General features: G+C 59.1%; 1 protein-coding gene across 1 annotated transcript in view; it reads right to left on the reverse strand.

Annotated features, from left to right (window-relative positions):
- ATP10A (ATPase phospholipid transporting 10A (putative)) overlaps nucleotides 1-5,305 on the reverse strand; it is a 44,009-nt gene extending 38,704 nt beyond the window's left edge. The window contains exon 1 of the mRNA XM_054713188.1: nucleotides 4,800-5,305. Coding sequence (XP_054569163.1) covers nucleotides 4,800-5,305 — 506 coding nt within the window. The remainder of the gene's footprint in view (nucleotides 1-4,799) is intronic.
- Between the last annotated feature and the right edge of the window lie 6,603 nt (nucleotides 5,306-11,908).

Consider the following 11,908-nt stretch of genomic DNA (forward strand, 5'->3'; position numbering starts at 1 on the left):
AGGCGAGGCGAGGGAGGGCACGCGGAGAGCCGGCCGGAGGGCACGCTAAAAATGCAGAAATCAAAACAGCCGCTCCCTTTTTCCTGCCAGCGCTCCCAGCGCGCTATAAATAGCACGGCGAACCTCCGACAGATGAGTGCATCGGGCTCCCTGGTACGGGAACGCCACGAGAAGCCGCCCGCCCACGGGGGAGGGCAGGACCCCGACGCTCACAGAGCCCCTCCTCAAAACCCCAGGTCGGGAAATCCAGGCATGGCCCGGCCGGCGTGGCTCCGTGGTGGAGGGTCGGTCCGGGAACCAGGAGGTCAGGGTTCGATTCCCAGCCAAGGGCACATGCCTGGGTTTCGGGCTCGATCCTCAGTAGGGGACAGGCAGGAGGCAGCTGATCCGTGATTCTCTCTCATCGTGGATGCTTCTCTCTCTCCCTTCCTCCTTCCCTCTCTTCCACTCACTCTCTGAAAAGCAATGGAAAAGCTATCGTTGGGTGAGGATAAGAAAGAAAGAAAGAGAGAGAGAGAGAGAGAGAGAGAGAGAGAGAGAGAGGGAGGAGAGGGAGAGAGAGAGAGAGAGAGGGAGAGAGGGGAAGGAAGGGGAAAATGAAATGGAGAAAGGAAAAATCCTGCCATTTGTGACCAAACGTGTGGTGGACCTTAAAGGCAGTTTGCTAAGTGAATTAAAGTCTATGGCCCTGGCCAGCACTGCTCAGTGGTTAGAGCATCAGCCTTCCGACCCAGGGGTCGAGGGTTCGATTCTGGTCAAGGGCCCATACCTCGGTTGTGGGTTCGGTCCCAGTCCCAGTCGGGATGTGTGTGGGAGGCAACCAATCGATATGTCTCTCTCTCGCCAGTCAATGTTTCTCTCTCTCTCCTCCTCCCTCCCTTCCACTCTCTCTAAAAAAAAAAAAAAAAAAAAGCCCTAACCGGTGTGGCTCCGTGGATAGAGCGTCGGCCTGCGGACTGAAGGGTCCCGGGTTCGATTCCGGTCAAGGGCACGTATCTTGGTTGCGGGCACATCCCCAGTAGGGGGTGTGCAGGAGGCAGCTGATGGATGTTTCTCTCTCATCGATGTTTCTAGCGCTCTCTCCCTCTCCCTTCCTCTCTGTAAAAAATCAATAAAATATATATATATATTTAAAAATCAATGGAAAACGTATCCTCGGATGAGAATCAACTAAAAAATAACACCACCAAGTCTCTGATCGCACGTACGTGGCTGCCCCTGCCCCCGGGGTCTGGTCCTGGCGTCTGCATTTGCCAGTCGCCTTTTTACTGCCGGTCGGTTGGACCCAGACGCCGCCCCCCCCGCCCCCCCACCCCCCGAGCAGGTGCTCTGTGGCCACCGCTGGCCAGGAAGAGAGGGGGCCCCCAGGAAACGCAGGGGAGGAGAGAGCAGACCAGAGGGAGAGGAACAGAAATCAAAAGGAGAACTCTGTGGGGTCTGCTTTCAGCCTCTTCGAAAAAGACACAAAAAACAAAAAACCAAACCAACCGCAGCCCCCAGGTTCGAGCGGTGACCCCGGGGAGCCTGGGAAACGGCCGGAGGATGACGGTCAGGGCAGGGGCGACGGGCACAGTCCCTCAGGCGGAGACAGACGCGGGAGCTGGCGAGAGGAGCCCCCCCAGGGCCCGTTCTCCCCAGAGACGACGGGACGGAGCCCAGAGGAAAAGCGACTCTGTGTCCGCCACTGGAGCCCCACGGCCAGGTGTCCCCCCACAGGGCGAACGGGAGCCCAAGGGGACGTGTCACCCAGAAACGCAGGCAGCCGCCTGCTAGGAGCCAGGAGGTCAGGGTTCGATTCCCGGTTGGGGCACAGGCCCGGGGTTGTGGGCTCCATCCCCAGTGGGGGGCGTGCAGGAGGCAGCCGATCCGTGCTTCTCTCTCATCACGGATGTTTTTCTCTCTCTCTCTCTCTCCCTCTCCCTTCATATACACTCAGTGGCCAGATTATGATGATCTCTGAACGCATAATAATCTGGCCACTCAATATATAATATATATATTAGAGGCCCGGTGCATGAATTCGTGCATGGGTGGGGTCCGGCCAGCCTGGCCGGGGGAGGGGACATGGGCGGTGGGCCGGCCTGCCTGCTGGTCGAACTCCTGGTTGAGGGGACCATTTGCATATTAGACTTTTATTCTATAGGATAGACACCGAGTGGCCAGATGATTATGCGTTCAGAGATCATCATCATCTGGCCGCTCAGTGTATATTTTGTTGTTGTTGTTGTTAGTATTACAGACATCTCTCATCCCCCCGCCCCCTTTTTCCTCCCTCTTCCCAGCTCCCTCTCCCTGCTTCTCTGAAATCGATACAACATATTGGAAGAGCGGAGGGAAGCTCGTTGGCGGGGCTCTGAGCTGAGCGCACCTCGTTCCTCTACCCCATGTCCCCTTGGGGAGGTCTGAGACGAGGACCAAAGAAATATACACGGAGCGGCCAGATGATGATGATCTCTGGACACATAATCATCTGGCCACTCAGTGTGTATCCTATAGAATAAAAGGCTAATATGCAAATGGTCCCCTCAACCAGGAGTTCGACCAGCAGGCAGGCCAGCCAACCGCCCATGTTCCCTCCTCCTGGCCAGGCTGGCCGGACCCCACCCATGCACGAATTCATGCACCGGGCCTCTAATATACACTGAGTGGCCAGATTATTATGCATTCAGAGATCATCATCATCTGGCCACTTGGTGTAGATTTATTTAAAACACACACACACCAAAAAACAGTTAAGTCCTCTGACTCCATCCCCACTGTTTCTGAGCGAGCGCACCTCAGACTGGGCCCAGGAACCTGCGTGTCTGACGCGCCCACAGGGGATGGGCATGGGCCGGCTCCCTCTCTGGGCCCCGAGGTCCAGCTTGCTCTCAGGGTGCCCGCCGGCCGGCCAGTTGGCTACCATGACGTGGCTGGATAGGGCCGTGGGGTTTCCTAGCTCCTGTGCACCGGGAGCCCGAGGCCGAGCCGGGGAGGGGGGGGGTCACCGCTTACACAGAGGCCCTCGGTGTCCGGGGGGGCCAGGCCTCCAGGCCGCCCCGTGTCCCGCCCTCCCTCCCTCCCGCCGTGCCGCGGGCTGCCGTCTTTACACCTGCACCACTTCCTGTCATCAGCCGGCCCGTGGCTCCTGTGGCCTCCTTTCTAGAACACTGAGGCCTCAGGAAATACACTTTTTATTCTTTCAGCTGACAGTGTGCCTTCCATCCAGTATCTCTTCTTCTTCTTCCTTTTTTTTTGGTTACTTCTGACCCAAGGATACTTTTTCCATTGATTTTTTAGAGAGTGGGAGAGAGAGAACGAGAGAAACATCCATGAGGAGAGAGCATCATGGATCGGCCGCCTCCTGCACACCCCACACTGGGGATGGAGCCCGCATCCCGGGCATGTGCCCTGACCGGGGAATCGAACCCTGACCTCCTGGTTCCTAGGGCGACGCTCCACCACGGAGCCACGCCGGCCGGGCAGACAACTGTACGTTTTAATGAACTTCTCAAGGGATTCCTTATAGAAATCTGCGAAGTGCCAGCCCAGGACCCTTGTACACGCTGTGGATTTGGAAAGACCTGGGTCACCTTCCTGGACGCGACCTAGCAGCTGTGTGGCTTTGGGCAAGTTGCTTAACCTTTCTGAACCTCCAACGACTCGCTTGTAACATAAGTCGGAAGCATGACCAGCGTGGCTAGGAGGGTCAGGGGTCCTCAAAGGCAGGAATCCTAAGAGGCATGAGCAACCTGGGCCCCTGTCTTTTTTTTTTTTTTTTTTTGGAGGGGGGCCATCGGACCCTGAGAACCGAAGAGACTTACTAGCGGCCCTTCCCCATGTGACGGAGGCTGGACCCAGCTCGTGTCCTCCCACTCGGAGGCCCGTGTCAGCCCCCACAACAGGACTCAAGGGACGGGAACAGGAAGGAGACGCGGGCTGAGGTCTCAGTGGAGGTCACGACCATTTGCCGTCCTGCGGGGTGTGGCTTGGAGGGGGGCCCGGCATACGAGACAGCTCCCCGACGGACCCGTCCCTGGGGGCTCTCTCTGGGTGGGAGGGTGAAGGGAGAAGGGACAGCAGGCGTCCTCGGGGGGCTCAGCCTGAGTGTCCCCAGCTCTGGGGAGGTGCAGGGGGAGAGAGACGGACCAGGAGGACACCAGTGGAATGATAATTCCCCAACTCCCCCACGCCCCCAGCCTTAGTCTTTCCATCTGGAAACTGGGTGCATTTAAATGTAACAGCCAGCAGCCAGCACCTCAGTGGATAGAGCGTCGCCCTGCAGACGGAAGGGTCCCGGGTTCGATTCCGATCCAGGGCAAGTATCTCAGTGGCAGGCCCTCTGGCCCAGGGGGCGCGTGCAGGAGGCAACCCACGGATGTGTCTCTCTCACATCGATGTTTCTCTCCGTCTCTCCCTCTCTCCCTTCCACTCGCTCTGAAAACCAATGGGAAGAATACCCTCGGGTGAGGATGGCCCCGCCGCCCGCTCGAGGCCAGAAAACTCGGTCCTGAGTCCCACCAGCTCTCCTGGGCCACCCCAACAAGGGCCAGCAAGCATCCCTGGGCGGGGCGAGCCCAGCCGGAGTGTCCCCAACGCTGGGTGGGGAGGTGCGGGAGCGGGGAGAGAGAAACCAGGATCAGGAGGGAGAAGCCCAATGGCCTGAGGCTCCCCAGACCGACCCAGAGCCTCAGTCTTCCCATCTGGAAACTGGGCGCACTTGGAAGGCAATTCCCACGGTCCCCTCCCCACGGCGCGCGCGGCAACACCGAGTTCCAGGAGCGCGCCCCCGGCCCGCCCGCCCGGCCCGCCGCGCTCACCTGCTGAAGACCAGGCAGCCCAGGTGGTTGATCTCGTGGTCGGAGCGGTGGCGGCTGTAGTCCTCCCACAGGTCCTTGAAGGCCGTGACCGCCAGGATGAAGAGCACGGGCGCCAGCGCCAGGCCGGGCTGGAAGGCGTTGACGGCGGGCACGAAGTTGAGCAGCGCGATGAAGACGAAGTAGACGTTGGCCAGGCGGTGGAACTGCTCGAACAGGTTCTTGGGCAGGAAGGACAGCGGCGTGTACTTGGTGGTCTTGAGCCGGTTGTCGGCCAGGCGCTGCGCGCCCCCGCGCCCGGGCCACCGCCACCGCCGCCGCCGCCGCCGCCGTGCGCCCTGAGCCGCGCCCTCCGCGGGGTCCTCGTGGGCGCTGCCGGGCGGCGGCTGCAGGTTGGAGCGCACCGTGCGCGTCCGGCTCTCCCGGCGCCTCCGCCGTCGTCCTCGCCGTCCCTGCGGCCGCCTGTCCGGGGGCGCGGGGTCCTCGCCCGCCGCCGGGTCCCGCTCCATGGCCGCGTGTCGCCGCGCCCCGCTCCTAGGTGATCATCGCCGGCGGCGCGGGCTCCCCGCCTGCGGGACGCACCACCGAGGAGACGGAGACAGACGGCGGTCAGCGCCGCCCCGCCCGGCCCGCGGGCCCCTCGCTCGCGCCACCCGGGCCGTTTCCGCAGCCGCCCCCCCCCCCCCCCCGGCCCCGCCCGGCCCGGCCCGCGCCGCGCCCGGGCTCCGTGGAGAGCGGGAAACGCAAACTTCCCAGCGGCTTAGTTTCGGTTCCGTTCGCGCCAACGGGGAGACGCAGGGGCGCGCGCCCGGGCCGGAGAGAGGGTGCGGCCAAGGGTCGCGGACGAAGGCGCCTTCCTTCTGGGCAGCCCGGGTTTCCTGACGGGCACCCATTGGGGACCCCGGGCCGGGAGACCCTCCCTCCCGGGCAGCCCGGCTTCCTGGATGGGCCCCGATTGGGGACCCCGGACAGAGAGACCCTCCCTCCGCTCCTGGAATCAATCAGAATCGGAATCCAAAGCAGCCACGCCTCCCAGGCCTCAGATTTCTCCATCTTCCCCACCCAGGACATCCATCTGCTCTGGGGACCCCCCCCCCCCCCGCCCCCCCCCCCCCGCAGAAGGCGCGATGCCCCTCCTGCCTCTCCTGCCTGAAGATTCACTTCTGGGGTGAACTAGACTTTTCCTTTCCGAACCACACTGCCTTCCTGACATCTCTAAATAGTACCAATTAATTAATTAATACATAAATAAATTAATTAAAACAGGCCCTGGCTGGGTAGCTCAGTTGGTTAGAGCAGCGGTCGGCAAACTGCGGCTCGCGATCCACATGCGGTTTGCCGGCCACTGACCCAGACTCTGGATTCCACTGATTACAGGCTGTTGTTGTTCCTTGTGATGAAGCCCCCAACCGTTAGAGCATCGTCCCCCCAACACCAAGGTTGGGGTTCAATCCCAGGTCAGGGCACCACCAAGAACCGACCAATGAATGCATCAATGAGTGGAAGAGGCATCGATGGTTCTCTCTCTCTCTCTCTCTCTCTCTCTCTCTCTCTCTCTGTCTTGTCAATAAGTTAAAACAATTTTACAAATAAAAATTAAAAAATAGCCCGCCAGGCGTGGCTCAGTGGTTGGAGCCGACCTATGAACCAGGAGGTCATGGTTGGATTCCCGGTCAAGGGCACATGCCCTGGTTGCAGGCTTGATCCCCAATAGGGGGCGTGCAGGAGGCAGCCGATTAATGATTCTCTCATCATTGATGCTTCTCTCTCTCTTCTCCCTCTCCCTCTCCCTTCTCTCTGAAATAAAAAAAAAAAAAGAAGAGAAAATGTGCCATGCCACATGCGACAGATCAAACCACCACCCCCCGCCCCGCCATTTCCAGGGGTACGACATTGCTGTGTGGAGGCCCAGATCAGAGGAAGGTGTGGCCCAAGTTCCTGCCTTTCCCGGGAGAGTCCGTTCTCCTAGGCCAGTGGTCGGCAAACTCATTAGTCCACAGAGCCAATATCAACAGTACGACGTCTGAAATGTCTTTGGAGAGCCACATTTTTTAAACTTAAACTTCTTCTAACGCCACTTCTTCAAGACAGACTCGCCCAGGCCGTGGTGTTTTGTGGAAGAGCCACACTCAGGGGGCCAAAGAGCCGCATGTGGCTCGTGAGCCGCGGTTTGCCTACCACTGTCCTAGGGGACCCGGGTCATCCCAGGCATCCCGGGCTGAGGGTTAACGGCACCAAAAGGACCTCAGCTTCCCTGGTTTCCATGACAAAGACATCCGGGGATCACCTTTCCCTCCATCACCCAACCCCGGGGGCCGGGGCCTTCTGGCTCCATGGCGGCTGAATCCTGTGTCCCTGCAGGGGTCCCCCCGGTGCCCCAGCCAGCCGGCCTGCTGCCACGTGCTCACGGGAGCCTTCGTTGCCTTACCCTGAGCTCCCAGGGTCCTGACAAAGTCGGGGCTGGCTCCTCAGGCAGAGGCCCCCTGCGGCCTCTCGGGGATCGGGACTGGAGCTGCCAACTTGCTGTTTTTTAACTCCACCCCCTGCCCCTCCACTCCCGGCCTGGCCCCAGGGCGAGGGGTCTCCTTACCCTCCTCGGAACAGGCCTTGTCGGTTGCCCACCCACATTCCGCACTCAGGTTCTAAGATTCCATGAGTCACATAGCTCCTGCTCTTCACTCATCCCATTCCCCCCCCAACCCCCAGGGTCTGGCTCAGCTGGCCTCCCAGAGGGCACCACTCTGTGAGATCCACTCGTGGAATTATTTAAAAAAATATATATATTTTATTGATTTTTTTTTTTTTTACAGAGAGGAAGGGAGAGGGAGAGAGAGTGAGAAACATCAATGAGAGAGACACATCGATCAGCTGCCTCCTGCACACCCCCTACTGGGGATGTGCCCGCAACCAAGGTACATGCCCCTGACCGGAATCGAACCCGGGACCCTTCAGTCCTCAGGCCAACGCTCTATCCACTGAACCAAACTGGTTAGGGCATTGTGGAATTATTTTTAAAAATATATTTTTATTAATCTCAGAGAGGAAGGGAGGGAGAGAGAGAGAGAGAGAGAGAGAGAGAGAGAGAGAGAGAGACATGATGAGAGAGAATCACGGATCGGCTGCCTCCTGCACGCCCCACACTGGGCATCGAGCCTGCAACCCGGGCAAGTGCCCTGACCGGGAATCGAACCCTGACCTCCTGGTTCCTAGGTCGACGCTCAACCCCTGAGCCACACCGGCTGGCCTTCTGAAAGCCATTGGCATCTGTGGCGGGAAAGGGGACGGGGTGTGAGAGAAGAAACAGAGTCAGGAACAGCCCGGGGGGCTGAACCTGTGAGCTGCTGTCTCAGACGGCGGAGCGGGGGAGGCACACGCCGGGAGGTGGCCATGGGCGTCGGGGTGCCCCCGTCGGAGCTCAGCAGGGGGAGACCCAGCGGATGACAGTCTGGGCGGAGGAGAGCCGTGACCACCGAGGGGAGGCGGGTGGGCCGAGGCGCCGGCCCACGGGCGCGTGTGGCCTTCGGAAGGGACCGGCCTCTGGACCTGCAACAGGAAGCCGTGGGCGGCCACCGCCCCGGGCGGAGGCACGGGACACGAGACGCGGACCTGATTCTGAGAGCACGGAGATGGCTCTCTTCCGGGATTTTTATTTCCTTTTTGGTCTCACAGCTTACCTGTACGTCTCAAATCCACTTTGAGCTTGTGCCTGTGTGTGCTGTGAGTTGGTGGTCTAGTTGCTTTTTCTTTTTTTTTTCATTTTTGCAAAGTGCCTGTCCGATTTTCCCAACACCGTTTGTTTGTTTGCTTGCTTATTTATTTATTTAATTTTTTATTCCCCGTCAAGGCACAGGCCCGGGGTTGTGGGCTCGATCCCCAGTAGGGGGCGTGCAGGAGGCAGCCGATCCGTGATTCTCTCTCCTCATGGATGTTTCTCTCTCTCTCTCTCTCCCTCTCCCTTCCTCTCTGAGATCAATAAGAATATATGTCTTAAAAAATAAATGCAGCCCTAGCTGGTTTGGCTCAGTGGCTAGAGCGTTGGCCTGCAGACTGAAGGGTCCCAGGTTCGATTCCGGTCAAGGGCACAGGCCTGGGTTGCAGGCTCCACCCCCAGCGTGGGGCGTGCAGGAGGCAGCCGATCCATGATTCTCTCTCCTCATGGATGTTTCTCTCTCTCTCTTCTCCCTTCCTCTCTCTGAAATCAATAAAAAATAAATAAATGCAGCAGAAGATGGAGCAGTAGGTAAGGGTGTCCGGGGAGGCTCTGAACAGACATAGTTCCTCAAACTTGGCCCGTGCTTCTGGGTTCGTGCTAACAACCAGCGGCGGGCGTCCAGCCTCCCTGAGCGGCTCCCTCTGCCCGCCGGGGTCTCCCCATCGGCACCGATCCCACGAGCCGCCCCTGATCCTCGTGTCTCCCCGAGTCCCAGCTCTGCCTGTCCTCTGCCCTAGTTGTGGGAGGCTGGCGAGGAGGTCGGAATGAGTCCAGTCTTCCGCGCTGGGGTGGAAGGAGCCGTCATGTGACATGCCTGGTGCCAAGGTTGAGCAAGGTCATCTGTCTGGCCCGACTCTGAATGGGGCAGAGGGCAGGCTGGTGGCCAGCTCAGACCCCCCGTCTTCCCTGATGCAACAGCGGTGGGCGGACAGGGCGGGGTGTCCGTCCTCTCCAGCGTCCCAGCCCAGTTTGACCCTTTGACCTTCAGACTGGCTCCTTCCACTGAGCTCCTGCGACACCGAACACCGTTTGTCTCCAAGTGTGTATGTGGGGGGAATTCACTGCTCTCTCTCTTTCTTTTTTTTAAAATACGTTTTTATTGATTTCAGAGAGGAAGGGAGAGGGAGGGAGAGAGAGAAACATCAATGATGAGAGAGATTCATTGACCGACTGCCTCTTGCACGCCCCCCGCACCCCACTTGGGATGGAGCCCACAACGTGGGGTCCAGTCTCCACCCAGCTGTCCAGGCCCTGGGGAGGGGCTGCACGGGGCCCTGAGCGACTGGTGGGGCAGGCCTCCTCTCCGATGTCTTCCATGTGGAGCAGGGGACACGGTATTGGGGGCTCAGGGGGATTTTTCTCCGGGTGCCCCCATCAGAAAGGCAGACCGGGCAGAGGTGGGAGAGCCCGTGGGCAACACTGCCACCTGGTGGCGGGTGCACCGCCTGCAGGACACACAGGTTTGTTTGTTTGTTTGTTTTTTAATATGTTTATTGATTTCAGAGGGAGAAAGGGAGAGGGATAGAAACATCAGTGATGCGAGAGAATCATGGACCGGCTGCCTCCTGCACGCCCCCCACTGTGGATCGAGCCCGCAACCCGGGCCTGTGCCCTGATTGGGAATCGAACTGTGGCCTCCTGGTTCGTAGGCCGATGCTCAACCACAGAGCCACACAGAAAGCCTAGACATTTTAAAAAAGCGTGGGCCCGCCTCTTTGAATCTCGTTCAGGAGGGAAATTGTGCCTCCCACCCAGGGCGAGTTCATCCCCAACCCCTACATTTTCCGGCCGACTGATGCGTGAACAGCAGTTCCGAGGCCGACGCGAGGAAACAAATTGAATTCCGTGTCGCGCGCTGGGTTCGGGTCAGACACCGCGATGTTCTAATGACATTTCTTTCTGGGAGCCGCGTGCGTGCCGTCAGCCGGGGTCTGCGGCGGGAGGGGGAGACGCATCGGCTGCTCCGGGCCAGCCGCGGGCGGGGTCCGCTCCCCCGATGATGACACGGCCGGCCGTGCGTCAAAGACTCCAGGGGAACGCTCCCCGGCCCCCTAAACGCATCGCCCGTGCGCGTCACGATCCCGACTCCCCGAAAAACCGGTGACTTTCCCAGGGGCGATTTCTCTTCCTAAAAATAGGTCACACCGGACACCCTCCTGGGAAAGGGCTGGGGTCCGGGGAGCTGTGGGCAGCGTTACAACAGGACGCCCCGTTGAACTGCAAATATCGGGGACATCCTCGCCTACAGCAGTATCTGTCATTCGTCTGACGTGCACATGTCATGGGCAGCCTATACTTTTTCTTTTTATTTTTTTTAAACTACGTTTTTATGGATTTCAGAGAGCAAGGGAGAGGAGAGAGAGAGAGAGAGAGAGAGAAACATCCATGATGAGGGAGAATCAGGGATCGGCTGCCTCCTGCAGGCCCCACACTGGGGATCGAGCCCACAACCCGGGCCTGTGCCCCTGACTGGGAATCGAACCGTGGCCTCCTGGTTCCTAGGTCGACGCTCAACCACGGAGCCACGCCGGCCGGGCTCTTGTGGCGTTTTAATCTGTGTGTGTGTGTGTGTGCATGTGTGCATTTGGGCACGTGTACACGCCTCTGCAGGTGTGCGTGTGCACGCGGCCCCCTGGTGGGCAGGCAGAAAGGGGGTCTGAGGCCCACCCCCCGCGGGAGGAAGGAGCGTGGGCCGGCCGACCTGGCTGGGCCGCGTGGCGCAGGTATCTGTTCTCCGGGAGCCCTGGGATTGCTGATGAGTCATGGGCCCTGGCAGAGTGGGAACGCTCTGTAACCGGCTCGGAGAATAGATGATCTTAACAAAGACCTATTTATTCCAAACTCTCTCAAGCAAGGTCTCTTCAAAAAAAAAAAAAAAAGAGAGAGAGAAAGGAAAGAAAAGAAGAAAAAGGTCAGATGATAAAAATATGCCGCGTGACACCTTGAGCGACAGGAGCACGATGCTTCGTGCACGGGGCCTATCCCCCGCCCCCGCGGCCCTTAACGTGTTGGGTGTCGTTTCAGTGTGCAACGCGAACGTTTATCTGCACCTCTTTCATCGTCACCTACATTGTCGTCGGTTTCAGAGAGGGAGGGAGAGGGAGAGAGAAACAGAAACATCCGGGATGAGAAAGGATCACGGATCGGCTGCCTCCTGCACGCCCCCCACGGGGGATCGAGCCTGCAACCCGGGCGTGTGCCCTTGGCTGGAATCGAACCTGGGACCCCTCAGTCCCCAGGCTGACGCTCTATCCACTGAGCCATACCGGCCAGGGCTATTTTACTTCTATTTATTTTTTTTGTCCATCCTCACCCAAGGATATTTTTTCTTTTCTCTTTCTCTCTCTCTCTCTCTCTCTTTTTTTTTTTTTTTTTTTTGAGGGCAGAAGGGAGGGGAAGA

The sequence above is a fragment of the Eptesicus fuscus genome, chromosome 25 (genome assembly GCF_027574615.1).
Source record: "Eptesicus fuscus isolate TK198812 chromosome 25, DD_ASM_mEF_20220401, whole genome shotgun sequence".
Classification (NCBI taxonomy): Eukaryota; Metazoa; Chordata; class Mammalia; order Chiroptera; family Vespertilionidae; genus Eptesicus; species Eptesicus fuscus.